Below are 17,007 nucleotides of genomic sequence, written 5' to 3'. Positions count from 1 at the left end.
AAGAGCAGAAGACAGTCGTGTGTGACCCTGGAGACAAGTGTCCACCATGCTGGGCTACCTCACTCCAACTGAACAAAAGCGGCTTACACTTGGTACCCATCACCAGACTGGTTCCTCCAGTCACTCCCCTGTCTCCAAACACGATGATGCAGCCAGAAAGCACGGAGGGAGGGATGGCATGCCTTGGTCCCTGCCAATCCTCTGATAAAGATGGGTCTGAGCCCACGGAAGACAGGAAGAGACACAGGCTCGGGAAGGGGCCTCAGACCCAAGGCTAGGTCCACAGGCACGTGCGACTTCAGGGCAGATGGACACGAGCATCTATGAACTGTCACTCTTCATGTCACTCTTCATGAGAACCAAATAAAGTGTATGGCTGAGGTGAAAGCCACCGGAGCCCTCCTCTTCTGAGGCAGCAGGGCCAGTGCAGTCAGTCTCCGGTGCTGTCCTGGCAACTGCACAGCCGCCGTCGCCAGTGGAGGACCATTCTCTGGAAAAGCAGCAGCTGCCCAGATCCCAACCAGTCAAAGAAACACCGCTCATTCTTACCATATTTTTTCCTGATTTCATCGTGTCTTGACTTCATTTCTGCTCTCCTAAAGAAAAAAGGAATACAGAAATACCAAGTCACATTTAATTATGACAGACAGGCAAGGTCATCTCCAACTCCCAGCCCCTGTTACCCTAGCCCTCAAGAAACTGAAGCAGGAAGACAGAGCTCCAGACCAGGCCCTCTCAAAGAAGAAACAAAAAAAATGAATTTGAATGTCTAATACTGTGACCTTTTAAAAAGTTCTCATAGAGAAAATACAGATGGGTCAAAGCCTGCATCAGGTGACAGGAAAGGGCGACTGTCAACCTTTACTGGGTGTTACCTGCTTTAGAGCAAACGCCTGATCACCATCTGTGTCTACCTCACAGTCAGGCTACTCCACCATCAGGGGCTGGAATGGCAGGCCTGTGGCCACCATGGCCAGGGGAACAGTAGGCAGGTACCTGAGGTCTGAGACAGCTCTGCCAAGCTTCTCGTTTAACCCAGCTCAGAAAGTGCTGGACAACAAACACGCTACACTTCTGGAAATGGAGACAGCGTGTGATTTATAACCCTCGCTTCTCATAGCCTCCTTCCCGTGAGGGCAGGGGGAAGCTCCTGAGCGAGGAGCCCAGCCTCACCTCTCCTCCTGCCGCACTCTCCTCTCCTCCTGCTCCCTCATGGCCCGCTCATCGCTCTTGTCTGGCTTCCGGCTTCTCTTTCGGCGGCAGCAGCAGCAGCAGCACACGGCGATGCCCAGGAGCACAGAGCCCCCAAGCACCGACATGGTGATGATCAGGGCCTCAAAGTTCACTGCAAACCCAAGCACAGAGCTGGATGGACGCTCAGCAAGCATGGCCGGCCTCCACCCCACGGATGCCACTTCTTGTCACAGAGCAGTCAACGTGGGGCCTGGGCATGCGGCTCTTTTCAATGTCTACAACTTAAGATTTCTAGATTAACCAAACTAATGAGACAAGACAGCTTTTTTTTTCCCCCACTTAAGACCGAAGAAGAAAAGATGTCAAGTGTGTCTGTTCCAAGACCTCCTGACTCCTTTGTGCTGCCTGTGGATGGGGAAGTGCCTTGGCCACCAGCAATGTGCACATCCAAACATCACAGACGCCCCAGTATTTAAAAATGGCTAGCCAGTGGCCCTCAATGGCGTGATGTGCTAACAGAGCCAACCTCCAGGAAATGATACAAACTGAAAATAAATGTTAAGGCTCTTCTCTATTTCTCTTAAAGGTCTTCTTTTTTTTTTTTTTTTTAATCCAAAATGTGTTTATTGGGAAGGTTCCCACTCATCTTGAATCAGGGGCTTTCAGTGCTGCTTCCTCCTCCTGTCAGCCTTGCTTTCCCACCTGTAGGCTGACAGAGGACAGTGGAGCAGCCACCACACAAGACGACCATCTGTGCATGGCTAAAGACCGTGGTGATTTTATAGCATCCTGGGCATTGCACATCCATAAAGTAGGAATTGGGGCTCTGCACCAGGCGCTTTTCCTTGTGTGTCCTCTTCTCCTCTTCTGGAGAGGGATGAAGGAGACTCTCTGTGAGAGGGATGTTCTCGTAGGGAGGCTGTCACTGCTGGAAGGCTCTTTAAAGTCTTCTTACTAAAACCAGCCAGGCAGTGGTGGTCTATGCTTTTAATCCCAGCACTCAGGAAGTGAGTTCAAGGCCAGCCTGATCTACAAAGAGTCCCAGAACAACCAGGGCCTCACAGAGAAACCCTGTCTCCAAGAACAAAAAACAAAACAAACAAAGTAACAGTCAAAGAAGCCAGGTGGAACATGCTAGTCCACGGCTCTAACTCTAGCACTCAGGACAGAGAGAGGCAGAGCACTGAGTTCTAGGCCTGGTCTACAGAGCGAGTTCAGAGTCAGTACTACACCAAAAAAAAAAAAAAAAAAAACCTTGTCTCAAAATCAAAATAAAAAGAAACCCAGCCAAGGTTCTCTACTACTGTGCTCAAACCAGAGGGAGTTCAAGAGCCCCGCCGTGCTTTTGCCAGTGTGACCCAGTCACGCAGCTCAACTCTGCACCGAGGCACTTTACAAGCGAAGCCCCTAACTGCAGGGCTGCTGGGCCAGGGAGGAGAGAAGCTGAAGGCCAACTTCTGGGCTCCACCAGCCATCCCCAGCCCAGTGGCCTGTGCTCCTCTACCAGACTCCTTTCAACTTCTAAGCATGTTAAAGTCACAAACAGGCATCGCAGCCACTCAGATGCGTGTGAGCTCTAATCCCCGTGTTCTGTCTACTGGTGCCAGCCCGAAAGTGTGCAAAAGTAGCACCTTCTGTGGTTAGAAAGGATACCTTCATCGGCATCAGTGGGTGGTGCAGCTTTCGACTACAGAACTCTGTAAAACTCAACCTACAAATGCGAACACTTAGACAGCCTCCCTGACTAAAACCAATCCACTCCCACGCCTCCCTGACGAGGAGCTAAAGTCAGCTCCAGATAAAAACAGCAACCTTGTCATGATGGGAAAGTGTGTGGGCTCCTGTGCTAACCATCCAGGGAGAGAAACATGGGCTCCTCCCATGTGCATTCAGGGCCTGACAAAAGGTCAACGTGTGAAGTCTTCATTTTTCTTCAAAACGACCGTAACAACACAACTTCAAGTCATTGCAAGTAAAACCCTGAGTAAAAACTTCAACAGTTTCCCTAGAGAGGGGGAAAAAAAATGAATGACTCTAAAGGTATTTTTTAAATAAGAACTGACTGTCCGTGGTGCAGGCTATCAGTGTGACAAGCCACACGGACCTATGATGAAATCAGGAGGCTTGGTGGCCTGACCTCAAGTGACCGCTTCCTGTGCACAGGGGAGCATGAACCCTGACCAACAACCTCCATCAAAGGCCAGGCCCAGCTGCTGTGTTCCCCTGTGGTGGGTGTCAGTCCCTCGAAACCCTCAGAAGTCACTGACTGTGCTCACTGAGAAGCTGCAGACCAGCTCTCCCAGTACAGGGCTGCCTCCCACAGGCGCTGGCCTACTCTGCTGGCAGCGTGTGGTAACTACACTTGCTTTTGGCTACCAGGAACTTCCTCTGTCCTGTGCAGGGAAGCGCTGGTTGGCCATCGTGTAACCTGGGTGGCAACCGCATTGCACCAGACAATTATCAGGAGCTCCCACCGCCTGCCACAGCCCAACACCTTCAGTCATCAGAGTCAGGCCAACAGCTCACCCTTCACGCACCACCCAGTGAGTCAAAGGCAAAACAAGGGACCGCCCTCTCTGCTACTGCTTGCAGACAGGCGAGGTGACAGGCTGCTGTATGCTGCACAGGACAGTTAAGGTGAGGCAGGGTTGGTGGAGGGGGGAGAGAGCAGCACAAAGCAAAACATCATTCAGTGAAGGCCTCAGGACCTGGGGCTGGGGGACACCTTCCACAATTGTCCTCCTGGTCCCTCTGAGTGTGATAACCCAGACTTTAAGGTAATCTGGAATTCATACATCAACCATGGGAGGTATCTGAGTAGCAAGCAGTGTTCCAAAGCCAAGTCTCCCCCCGGCAGAGACCTCAGAGGCTTTCTGTGTCAGGTCAGACAGAAGGACAGACGCAATGGCGCTTGGACACCAAAGACACACCACCCAGACAGAGATAGCCAGTGTCTGCCCTCCTTGCTTTCTGGATTCTCTGGGCTTTTACAACAGTCAAGCTGCCTTACCTGGAGGCTGACAGAATTCTGAGCCTGACGTCTTTAGTAAAAGAGAGCTAAGCAAGACGTAAGGGCAGAGAGGCTCCACGATGGGAACACGGGGAACCATCAACAGAACCTTATCCCAGTGCTCTGAGAAACACCAGCTCCTTCCCAGGCCTGGAGGAGGCCTGTGGGAACCCAAAGCTAACCCTACCAAAAGTAAATGGTTCACTACAGGAAAACAAGTTTCCAGACAGCGATGCATAGCACAGATGTACTTAAAGGGAAGCTGAACACACGGGGTTAATTCCTTTCATGGGAAGAAAATGACCGCCACAGACACAAACACACAACCAGGCGTCTGGCCTGACTGGGTCCTCAGTTGGGGATCACTGGCTAGCGGGAATCCACACAGGCTCCCTGTAGCACACCATTCGCATGAGACACACACACAGGCTTTACAGACGGCCTTCCCCACCTCCCACAGTGCAGTGCTGTGGCCACTGGTGCTGCAGAAGCGCTCCTGGTCCCTGGCTGCTTGCCGACAACAGACAGCCACAGGACCGCTTGGTTCCTTCTCCCAAGTCACAGTAGGGCAGCATTCCTCGTGACTTCCTAGTGACTTGTGCTGAGTGGGCACAAGCCCCAGATCACCAAACCCCACTGGCTCTGCAAGTAGTAAATGGCAACGACTTACCCCAGCATACGCCCCAGCGAGCGGAGCTCAATTTACAAAGAGAGGCAGGGGGCAAGATTTTCCTCACTGGGTAGTCCAGGCACGCCTTGTTCTCGTTGCACCAGAGACACTGAAAGAGACCAGCAGCAGGAGACCCTTCAACAGAAGTCCTGCCTCCGGGCTACCCATGCCGTCATCTCTCTAGGATAAATGGATCCTGGGCACCCATCTCCCAAGTACCCCAGCTCTTCCTGGTTGCCTTCTGGTCCATGGGGCTGGCCGCTCTGTCTACCCTACAGAGCCATACGTCCTCAAAGCTGTTGTGTTCCCAGGGCCTTTGCGGCCTGCTTATTTAGAGCCCTCTTCCTCAAGCCTGAGAATGATTCCCTCATCTCCTCGAGGAGTGCCCTACCCCTATTCTCTGACCAACCCTGCCTGCTTCCTCCCACAGCAAGTCTCCTCACACTGTACAGTGCATTTCCCCACCGTGCAGGAAGTCAGATAACTGGGGCCTTGGCTGGGCAAACTGAGACATGGGACAGGGAACCCTGAGCACCCTGAGGTGTTTGCTGAACAGATGATGGGCGGAGGTGCCATGTAGGTGCCCCATCTCACACTACACGGAGTGTCCGGTTTTGAAGGGCGACACGGATCACTGAAGGATCGCAACAGGACAGAACCCCCAGGGGACTCACTGAGCCCTCACAAGTTGGGGTGGGAATGGACCAGTGAACAGACAGTGCTGTCGGACTAGCACATGTCCGAACTCAGAGCAGGGCCCACCACACCCGGCACACAGTGCTAGACGGGGCTGAGGGTGACCAGCATACAGCACAGCTGATCGAGACAGGTGTCCTTGGGAAGACTACACGTGTGACAGGGCAAAAGAATTCTGCTCTCAAGAGCACTGGCCCTGCCAGAGCCAAGAGGTCAGCCTCTGTCACCACAATCTGCAGAGGAAGCATGTCACTGGATCTTCAACAACTAAACGCCAGCTTTGGGTCTCAGTCTGTAGTGATATGTCTGTCTGTCTGTCTATCACAGGAGCATTAAAGCATGCCGGGAGCTAATGTCCACTGTGTCGTCACTACGTGGCAAACAGCAGTAAGTCCTGGCGGACCCTGCTGCCGGGAGTACCTTCCACCCCTGGGGTTCCCGCCTGTATTATTTTTGGTTGATTAACAAGGCTCAAGCCTTGGTCTAATCTTCCATTTTCATGTGACTAGGAAGGAGCTCCACAGAGAGCACAGGGCTCTCAGTGGGTGTAGCTCAGCAGCATCAAGGAACAGCACAGCCTTTCTCCAGCTCCCTGGTCCTCAGGAGGCCTACGGGTGCCCGTCTCTTCCAGGCGGCCCTTTGGCCCTATAGAGCGAAGGCCTTGGCCAGCCTTCTCCACCTTGCCTTTCTGAAGCCTTGCTGTCTGGGTTCAGAGCAGGGTCAGGCCTCAGGCTCTACCCAGCTAGACTAACCCACTGTGACCTAGGCTGGTCCCTCTGTGGACTCTGTCCTCATCTGGCACAACCCAGGGTAATGAGGTTACAAGGCTGGGACAACAGTGAGCTTTCTTTTTTTTTCTTTTTTTTTTTAAACTACTAAAATGGCCTCCTGGGGGAGGTAGGGGACAAGAACCTAGAGAGTCAAGAACACCCACCTGTGGGGGAGCAGACTCAGCACCAGCAATGCCAACACTTGGGGCAGGAGCGGCTGCTGAGTTTTTAGTCACTAGAGTCTCATGAAGTAACAAGACCTGCACTGTCACTTTAAACATCTACTCCTGCTCTCTTAAGATGTTCCTAATGTCCTGTGGCAGAAGCTAAGAGGGACACTGCTCTGACCTATGCAGTCCTTAACCCACCAACAGGGTGGGACGCACTGCCCTGTTCCAGGCTACCACGGAGCCTCCCTGCAGTCTCCGAAGGCTTTTTCTGATCACCTGCGGCTCTGCTTCTCCTGCTCCCTCAGAGCTCCCATGGCAAGCTGTACAGCACTGACCTACACAAGCCCGAGAACTCCTCAGCCTCAAGGAGCAGCGCAAGGAGCGGCTCTCCCAGGCTGGCCAGGAGCTGAGAGTCCTCCTAAGCCATGCAAAGCTCTCTGCTGTAGAGCCATTTCCCACTGCTGGCCCGTTTCTCCCAGAAGGGCAGCAGAGTATCTGTTCCATCAAAACCCAAGGTGACCCTCAGAAGGGTCCTAGCCCACCTCACCCAAGGTAACCCCTCAAAAGGTGCCCTCGAGAGCGCTAGGCCCACTCCATAGAGTGGAAGATTAGGAAGCTCCGCTCCAGAACAACGCCTACCTTCTGAGCTGAGGGCACACAAAAGTTAAAGAATAGGACAGGAAGGAAATCTACTGAGCCTTCCCAGTGGACTGCACAGCCGAGAGCTCTCTCCTGGACCTGCAGCTGCCTTGCTCCTGGTTCTCTCCCTGCTCCTGTGTGAGGAGTTGAAAGGAGTCTCCTTAGCCCTGGCAGCTTCGGGAAGCACAGTCACTGAGGCGCAACCATGGTCTAAGGTTCACGAACAGCCATTTCTCTTGACAGGGGTCCTGCTAGAGGAGCTAACCCTACAGGACTACACAAGAAGGAAGAATGTGGGCACTCCTGAGCGTGCGTTCCAGCCCCTACTTGCCCCTCAAGTACTTGTCAAACCCCCAACAGGTCCTGTGGTGGGATGATCCTCTGGAGAAGACCTACTCAGAGGCAGACAATCCTAGTCATCCAAGGCCAACACACGTCACATCCCAGGCAGCTCCAGGAAGGGAGTATCCCCACTCTGCCTAATCAGGTCACGGATGCTGGCCTTGCTGGCTGGAGCTTGCGCCTTTCCGGGAAGGCTTCAGGTGCCTGAGAGAAGCTGGGTAGTATTTAACAACCACCGTGATGAAAAGCACCCTACAATTCCCCAATGACGGATCGCTTCAGACACACACACCTCCTTGGACTGGAGGACAAAGTCTGAGCTGTATGTAACTTACCGAGACATTCCTGAGGCACTCTTCGCAGGATCTGTTTGTGTACTCAGAGCAACCTGCCAGAGGAGAGAAAAAGGTATCACTGAAGGGGCAGAATAAAAAAACAAAACAAAACAAAACAAAACCCAAAAAAACAAAAAAAACAAAAAACAGGTGCTGTGAACCTCTGCCCGGAATGATCGAGACTCTGCTGGTCCTGGCCTGCTTCAGGACCCAACTTGCTTCTGCTGCAAACAGGTCACCCCAAAGAGCCACTTCCGCAAGGGACCTCCTGGGGAAAAAGAGTCCCAGCACAAGACAGCCGTGTTTCACAACTCTCCTTCATAGGTGAGCTGTGAAACAGCAGCCACTAACCTGCTGGGACCCACGGCGACTGGTGTGCTCCTGTGAGCAGGAGGCCACAGCTGCAAGGTGACAGGCCTAGAGGCAAAGCCAAGCTTGCAAACTTACCTCTGGACCTCAAGATCCCGGGGCAAGCGTCCCCAAACCTGAGAAGCCAGGCGGCATGAGCCTGCCCCAGTCATGCAGAGCACCTGGGGACACGGCCAGCACCCAGAGCACTATTTTCAGGAAAGGGTCAAAGTCTATACAGCTATCAGCCTTGGAACGCAAGCAAATGAAACGTAAAGAAGAAACACATACATCAAGAATTTCTCATGCTGTCCACCTGGGGCCACTGCTTCTCCCACCATCCCTTAGGATAGGCACACCTTGAAAGCAGGAGCATTGCACTCAAGCCATTGGTTGCCAGGGAAACACAAATTAAACCTTCACCAAGATGCATGCAGAAGAAAGGCTAAACTTGAGAGGTGACGAGGGACACACAGCAACAAGAGCAGCATTCGGAGTTGGCTCGGCCATTTTTAGAAATGACCACTCCTGCGGCTAGCAAGCCCTCCAGACGTATCTTATTCAAGACATCGGAAGACAAACCCACAGAAAGCCCTGGCAAGCATGCTCACCGTATCTCTATCCAAAAATGACCCAACTGGAAACAGCCCAGATGTTCACGTCTAGAAGGATGGACAGAGAAGACTGGAGAGTCTACACAGTGGAGCAACTTTGAGTCACAAAGAGAAGACAAGTGAGTGAAACTGACCAAAGGCAGAAGCCTCCTATGACAGTCCAAGTGGTTCTATGCAACGTACGCTCATCGCCTGGGGTGAGAGCTAGTGTGTTGGGGGAAGAGCTTGGCTCACTGGTTTGCAGTCTCTGCATCGAGAGCAGCTGGGCTGCACGGAGAAACTTATCCAGGGGGGTACATTTAAGCTTTCTGACTTCACAGGGGGAAAGACTTATCCCAAGAGAAAAAAACTGGTACGGAGCACACCTGGAAGCCCAGCACTTGAAGGTTGAGGCCTGGGGATCAGAGTTCCAGGTCAGCCTGGGCTACACAGACTCTGCCTCCAAAAGACAGACGCGAAGCCAAGACAATACTTGGGCTCCAGTGCTCTGCCGCTGACCTAGAGGGACACTCAGGAAAGGCTGTGTCTGGCTAACAGCACAGGCCTATCAGCAAAAGGGACAGTCAGGTGCCACTACACACTTGATCCCTCCCAGATCGGTCTATCTACAAAATCTGGATGGGGCAAGACCAAGCAGGGCATAGTGTGGCAAATGCCTTTAATCCCAGCACTCAGGAGGCAGAGGGGGCTGGATCTCTGGGAGTCTGAGGCCTGCCTAGTTTACACAGTGAGTTCTGAGGCAGCCAGTGAGCCTATGTCTCTAAGGGTAAGAAAACAGAAAGGGCAACACCCAACTGGGGATCTCTACAGACTGCCTTTCTGAAGGCGAAGATGGAGCTCAGAGGAGATTGGAAATGAGGTTAGAAACTGAAGAGACTTAAAACCGCCCTAGGCTTCAGAGGTAGAGCACAGAAAGGCGCTCACTGATTAAACTGGTACATCTGTGTGTGGCCGCGCAGTAAATGGTAAGTCGAGCATGAGTTCCATTTTAACACCCCAGCTTTGGCAACCATGTTTGAGCCGAGCAGAGACTATTCTCAATCTCAGAAGGAATTACGTCTGAAGAATTTAGGGGCACAGACCATTTCAGTGACTTACTCCTATGATTCGCTCAAATTAGTACCAAGCTATAAGATTATAATTTGTCCACTGGCAATAAAAAATTTCAATGGGGGCTGGAGAGATGGCTCAGTGGTTAAGAGCACCGACCTGCTCTTCCAGAGGTCCTGAGTTCAATTCCCAGCAACCACATGGTGGCTCACAACCATCTGTAATGGGATCCGATGCCCTCTTCTGGTGTGTCTGAAGACGGATATAGTGTACTCATATACATAAAATAAATAAATAAATCTTTAAAAAAAATTTCAATGACTAGATTTTAATAAGCAAGGTAAGTCTACGGTAAACTCTAGCAAGCATGCTGTCGCTTGCAGGCCGTATTGCCCCTTAGCTCTCCTACACCCTCACACAGAGCTCTTCCTCCTCATGATGACAGCTGAGGGTGTGCTGAACACGCCCACTCTGCAGCTTTTTCAAAGTCATCCGCAAGAAAAGATGGCCTTGCTTCCTATCTCGGACACAGCGGCCCCAGGAATGACGAGGTCCGGATCTGTTACAGGATTGTTTTTTGGTAACTGCACTTTGGAGAACTGAAAAGAACTGAGTTCCAAGAAACACATCCTGAGCTCCGGCCACGCTGGGCCTGCCCATTACTAGTCAGTCTGAATCCCCAGGGGCCAGTCCTCCTCCTCCTCCACAGGGTGGATCTTGTGTACCAGAGAGTATCGGTGGTGGCAGGCATCCTGGCTGAAGTAACTCCCAGACTCATGTGGCAAGGAAGGAAACACTGACAACTTGCTGCCCGACAGCTCACATTTCTGGGAGGCCACACACAGTATCTCTTACCCCATCACGGGACTCGGTCAACCACACTCTGGAGATAGGAACAAGGCCTGTGCAGTTCCTCAGCGCCGATCATGAAAGTCCTGACTCTGAGGCGCTGTGGCCTAGAGTTAAGTTTGGATGCTATTCACCCATTTTTTTTTTTTTAAAGAACTTTCGGACTCATTTAATAATTAAACGGAAGAGCAATGATAGTGACTCACTTCAGAGTGGGTCCCTGACGTTTCAGGTGAGTCAACTCAGGTACTGAGGACAAGAAGACACACCTACATGTGGGAAGGGGGTAACTTGGGAAACTAAGGAAGTTAATGTTACTCATCATACACCTAAGTGCCCACTCTGATGACAGAATTCAGAACTCAGCATCTCTGCTGTCCTGTCAGGGGAGTACACTTGCTTGACAAAGTAGTCAAGACGCCTCCCTGTTTGAAGAAAGGAGGAGCAGGGCACCCCAAAAGGCATGTATGCGGTACTGAATAACATGGTACGCTAAGGCAGGTTCCTCAGGGACAGAGCGAGGAGAACCGCAGATGCCTCTACAAACTGAGGAGGAGTTCAGTAAGGACGTCCTGTGCCAGAAACCACTGTGCCTCAGTGTTCCTATGGAAGGACACAAATGCAGTCCTTTTAGGGACTGTTTTGCCCAAGGTGAAGCTCAGAGACAGAGACACCGCACGCCATTAGCGAGGGTCCAAAAGCCGGGTTGAAGCATCCTCACCGTCATGAATTTCACTTCTGGGATCTATCATCTATTACAGGTTTGTTGAAGCACACAAAAAAGTACTTAAAAGGTGAGTTTTGCCAGGCAAGGTGGGTGCACACCTTTATTTCCAGCACTCGGGAGGCATAGGCAGGCAGATACCTGTTAAGTTCAAGGCCAGCCCGAACCAAGCCTCAAACAAAAGGGTGAGTTCGGGGGATACTTTAAAATCCTCACACCTAACAGTTCTGTGGCAAGAGGTGGAGAGGTTGGGGCTACCCTCACTAGAGCCTTCTAGCATCGCCTCAGACATCCCTGAGCCACTGGGAAAGGGTCCTGGGTCTCCCACAGGCTCTCCAGCATTCTGCCTGGCAAAAAGTCCTCACTGGATTATCTAGCCCCCAAGTCCTCTGAGCAGCCAGGGTCAGCTCCTTTAGACACCTTCACCAAGGTAGCAGGAGCGAGGCAGTCGCAGACCCTAGGCACGCCAGGAAGCAGGTAAGAAACTTAAACACAGGGCTTCGACAACTCGCAAAAGGTCACAAAGAAAAAAAAAAACACACACACACACACCTTGGAAGGCCAGAGTGTAGAGACACCTTGAGAGAGCCTGAACTAACAGGGCTGAGAAAAATACTCTCCCTCTAGCGGAAGCCCCATCAATACTAACTTGCCAAGGTCAGAAAGCTGACCAAGCCGACCGTCTTCGGCCTCTGACCTGAACACAACTTGCCAGCTCCCTGATTTCCCAAACAGAAACAGTGCTGGGCTAATGTCAAGCACTTTGTAAGACCTCGATCCTCAAGGTGGCGGGCCCCAACACCTGACACAGGCAGGAAAGCAGAGTGGAACCCGAATCAGCCAGGCAGGTGCCGAGGCAATGGTTCCGACTGGGCTAGTCTTTCGTGCCTCAGGGTACGACGTTGACTCCCAGTAGTGGCTGCCATACCCAGCTCCAAGGGAGGGCGTGAGCGCAGAGGACGCCAAGCCCGCGGGGCTGGGCTCCGCCCTGGATTCGACCCACCCGCCCTCCTCCTCCGCTCCTAGGCCCCCCAGGCCTTACCCACTCCTGGAGGCTCCTGCGCAGAGGCTCCGGGCAGAAGCAACAGCAGCACGGCACCGAGGAACATCACCCAGCGCGGCGTCAGCCCGAGGACAGCAGACGCCATGGTGGGTGCGTCGTAGGCAGGGACCTCAGACGACACCGAGCTAGGTTGTTTCCACTGTAAGTGCTCAGCCTCTGTAAGCGAGTCGGAGGGGCGGAGCTTGCGAGTGCGCAGCCGCAGGCTCCGCCCCGGCCCTACGCCCGCCTCCGGGCGCTGCTGAGGCTTAGTGCGCCTGCGCACTGTTGGAACCGCGTTGGAGGGGGACCTATAACGTGAGCGTCAGACCAGCGCGCGTGCGTAGTAGGCTACTAGGCTGGGCTGCGGACCGCAAAGCTTTGCCAGGTAGAGCGCTTGCGCCGGAATGGAGGCGCTGGTTGAGGCTCAGTTGCTCTGCCCAACACACCTGGTCGTCAACTCTCGGCAACTCTGCCCACGCTCAGTAGGGCCTCTGCCAGTCCTGGTGATTCTCTCCCAGAGCCACGTGCGTGATCTCCAGGGCAGGTTTTGTAGGTTGGTTCGCTTATGTACGTTAAAACTGCATCCACGCTACCTCGAACTTGTTACTGAAAGGCGTTTAAATCCCTGAGGGAGAGCGGAGGGTGTAGCTTAGATGGTAGAATTGCTTGCCTGGCAACCGTTGCACAAGGTTCCCCCCTACGGCCCCCCAACCCCACTTCGAGTTCCATCCTTAGAACCTCACAAAGGAGCCGTGATAGCACACGCCTGTCATCCCAGCACTTGAGAGTGGAGCAATGGAAGGATCAGAAGTTCAAGGTCTTCCTCAATGAGACTCCGGCTCAAAAAAGAACAAATCCTTACTGATAGTGACTAGAGGACACAAATCTGGAGGCACAGGAGCTCTGAGAAAGAGGGTACCTTCCCTCCCTGGTTGCGCATGAACCAAGGACCTAGATTCTAGCCGGACACCAAAAAGCTCAATGCGGGACAGTGGCTCCCAAGTTTGTTGACCCCAGCAGAAGTAAGCAAAATAGGATACAAACTTGACCCAACTAGTTTTATTTCAACTCGATACAAGCTAGTCATGACTGTAAATGTTGCGACTCTGAAGAGAAAGGCTTAAAGTGTTCCAGTTCCGCTCCTGGTGCTTTGAGGAGTGTTTCCCCAAAGCAAGTATAACAGTTCTGCTCCGAGAGGGGATTCCCCATGGAAAGTTTTCCAGGTCTGTTCCTCAGAGAAAGGTTTTCCCAGAGGAAATGTAACAATTCTGCTCTGGCAGAGGGAGGTTTTCCCCAGTGAAAGTGTTAGTTTTACTCTAGCCGGGCAGATTTTCCACAGCCAAGTTCTGTTCCAGGGAAAATATTACAGCTCTGCTCCGAGAGGCTTCATGGCATTTGGGAGCCAAGGACCACAAAGTCACACGATATCGTGTATCTGCAGGGAAAAAAAACCTAGAAGGAGAGCTGCCTCTGATAGGGCAAGAAGCAGCAGAGAAGTGAGCAGATGTCCTGGGGGCGGAGCTCCCGGTGGAGATTTCCAGAATGAGAATTGGTGGGATTTCGAACCAGCACATTCCACTCCCTGGCCCCTATAGGCTTGTTTAACACATGAATCTATGAGAGCCATACCTAGCCATAGTATAATGCAAAAATACATTTAGTCCAACTTCAAGAGTCCCCATAGTCTATAGCAGTCTCAACAATGCTAAAAGTCCAAAGTTCAAGGTCTCCGCCAATCACTTAACTCTAATCCCCTATAAAATGAAAACAAAAAAGCAAATCACAGGATATACACTATCATTCCAAAACTTCATAATGAGGAAATACTGGACAAGCAAAGCAAGACCCAAAACCAACTGGGCAAGCCCTAAATTTTGCATCTCCATGTCTGACGTCCAACTCCTTTCCACTCTGTCGACTCCGCAGCACAATTGTTTCTCCTGGGCTGGTTCCACTCTCTGTGAGCAGATTCCCTTGGCAGATATCCCACAGCTCTGACCTCTCTAACATCTTGGGGTCTCCAAGGCAATTTTAATTCTACAGCTTCTTGTTCCAATATCTGGGATCCACACATGATGATCTAGGCTCCTCCGAAGGGCAGGCATTACTTCTCTAGCTCTGCCCTCTGTAGCACTCTAGGCTCTTCCTGTTGACTCCACTGCTGCTGCTGTTCTTGGTGATCATCCCATGGTACTGGCATCTCCAATTTGTTGGGAGTCTTCTGCTGCAACTAGGCTTCAACAATAGCCTCTCAAAGCTCTCTCCATGGTGCCATGTCCCAACTCTTTTGCATGACTGGTTCAGTCCTGTGTAATCAACTGCAACTGAGGCTGCACCTTCACCAATGGCCTTCCCTGGCCTCTCACAGTGCCCAGCTTCAGCTGCTCTTCATGACACCTTCATCCCTTCAAAACCAGTACCACCTGGGTGATTCTTACATATTTCCATGTCCAGATGCAGCACAAGGGGTACAACCTTGGTTATCTCTGGAACACAGCTTCTTTGTGCTCTCCGTAAATACTTTCCAGAAAATTTCACTGATGCTGGTCTCTTCTTAATCACTACTAATTTTTTTTTTAGCTCCAGCTGACCAGCATCAGTTGTCCTAGTAGTCCCTTCTATTCTTTTCTTTTCTTTTTTTTTTTTTTTTCCGGAGCTGGGGACCGAACCCAGGGCCTTGCGCTTGCTAGGCAAGCGCTCTACCACTGAGCTAAATCCCCGACCCCTAGTCCCTTCTATTCTTGATTCTAAAGCCAGAGCCACATGGCTGAAGCTGCCTAGTTCTGCTGTTTGCTGGGGCTGGAACACGGTCCTCTTGTTCTATTACGTTATCACCAGCTTTCTGTTTTCCAACTCCTTCACTGCCTAAGCTTGGCTGTCCTGGAACTTGCTGTACAGATTGACCTTGAACTCAGATATCTGTTTGTCCTTGTCTCCTGGGATTAATGGTGTATAAGGCCATGCATGGGCCATTTCATGGCCACTATTCCTCAAGGTCTGGTGTTGGGCCCTACCTTGGGTGTTTCCCTTCCCCCTCGCTGAGCCTTTTAGCCTGCTATAGCAAGAAGTTGTTTACAGGGTTGGGGATTTAGCTCAGTGGTAGAGTGCTTGCCTAGCAAGCGCAAGGCCCTGGGTTCGGTCCCCAGCTCCGGAAAAAAAAAAAAAAAAAAAAAAGAAGAAGAAGAAGAAGAAGAAGAAGAAGAAGAAGAAGAAGAAGAAGAAGAAGAAGAAGAAGAAGAAGAAGAAGAAGAAGAAGAAGAAAAGAAGAAGAAAAGAAGAAGAAAAGAAGAAGAAAAGAAAAGTTGTTTACACCCTTGGCAGCTGCTCTTAGCCCCTGATTTGGGGCTGGGATTCTCCATGGCACCCTTCCTCCCCACTGAGCCTTCCAGCTTGTTGTTGTTAAGAAGTTGTTTATGCCCCTGATTGGGCCCGGAACTTTCCACCACGCAGACTTTTCCTATATTCCTGGTTGGAGATTTTCACCTGCCTTGTTGTTTTCCGCGGCTTTTGCCTCGGGTATATAAGGAGATCTCCGTAAAACCTTGGTGGCTCTCACTGAAAATGGGTGATCCATGTACCTGTTTTCTTTCAATCCCGTAGACCTCGCCCGATATTCACACACTGGCGGCGCAGGCACCGACAGTCTGGATCACAAGTGTGCCCTCCACTGTAGCTCATTCCAGATTAAAAGTACAAATGAAAACAATAACCAGGCAATGATGCCTAGCGTGATATAACTATTGCTTGTTCAACTGTAAACATAAACAATAAACTAATCTGGGTGGGATCCTGCCCCAAGGTCACCGCTCTCTTAATCTGTTATCTCCTTGAACACAGGATTGGCCTCCATTCTACTTCTTGGTGGCCCTTTGGTCTTCGAACCCTCTATTTGTGTTTTTCCTTTTGAAGCTTGCTATGCCTGATCGAAATGCTCTTCATGAGACTAAACCAGAGACCAAAGTCTCTGCTGGGCTTTTTTGAGACTTCCTTTATCGATGCAATTAATAAAAATCTCTTCACCTTAGCCTCGGGTAAACTCTTCAGACAAGGGTAAAAAGCAGCCACATTCTTCACCAAAATATCACAAGAACAGCCTCTGGGCCACATCTTGAAATTCCTCTCCACTGAAACCTCTTAGGTCTGCATAGTTAAAATCAGCCTCGCACTAATGCCTTCCATATTCCTACTAGTGTAGCCCATTAAGTCCACTTAAAGCATTCCACTGCTTTCCAAAATTCTAAACTCCGTTTCCCTCCAAACAAAAGCATGGTCAGGCCTATCACAGCAATACTTCAGTCCTTGTGTTAGGCTCTACATGAGTCTTAACTACCCGGAGACTCCCCAAGTGAGACACAAGAACGGAGTTCATTGCAAACCCAAGAGGTTTATTTTTCGGCGCGCGGGGTCAACCTTCAATTAGCCCCTCGTGGCAAGTGACTGGAAGGCGACCCCAAATGGCTATAACAAGCAGTTTTTATACTTTTTAGGGGTACAGGTTACATCAACAAGGTTACAGTTTAAACTTATTGGCTAAGCATATTGACCTTTGAATCT

At 51.2% G+C, this 17,007-nt stretch overlaps 1 protein-coding gene across 1 annotated transcript; it reads right to left on the bottom strand.

Annotated features, from left to right (window-relative positions):
* Positions 1-1,147: 1,147 nt before the first annotated feature.
* Pttg1ip (PTTG1 interacting protein) lies at positions 1,148-12,651 on the bottom strand. Its single transcript, XM_032888565.1, has 4 exons — positions 12,454-12,651; positions 7,827-7,879; positions 4,875-4,983; positions 1,148-1,345 (listed from the first exon to the last, which is right to left on the bottom strand). Exons 1-4 carry the CDS (start codon positions 12,557-12,559, stop codon positions 1,170-1,172), a joined length of 444 nt encoding a protein of 147 aa, XP_032744456.1. The 5' UTR covers positions 12,560-12,651; the 3' UTR covers positions 1,148-1,169.
* Between the last annotated feature and the right edge of the window lie 4,356 nt (positions 12,652-17,007).

This window comes from Rattus rattus, chromosome 18, assembly GCF_011064425.1.
Source record: "Rattus rattus isolate New Zealand chromosome 18, Rrattus_CSIRO_v1, whole genome shotgun sequence".
NCBI lineage: Eukaryota > Metazoa > Chordata > Mammalia > Rodentia > Muridae > Rattus > Rattus rattus.
Note: the sequence above shows the minus strand (reverse complement) of the source record. Positions and strands in the feature narration are given on the sequence as shown.

Excerpts from the sequence above, each read along its gene's own strand:
- Pttg1ip (XM_032888565.1), bottom strand. The coding sequence starts at position 12,559 with ATGGCGTCTGCTGTCCTCGGGCTGACGCCGCGCTGGGTGATGTTCCTC. Across the intron at positions 4,984-7,826 it reads AGTGCCTCAGGAATGTCTCG|TGTCTCTGGTGCAACGAGAA; the intron begins GTAAGTTACATA and ends GGTCTCTTTCAG. Across the intron at positions 1,346-4,874 it reads TCGCTGGGGCGTATGCTGGG|TGAACTTTGAGGCCCTGATC; the intron begins GTAAGTCGTTGC and ends TTGGGTTTGCAG.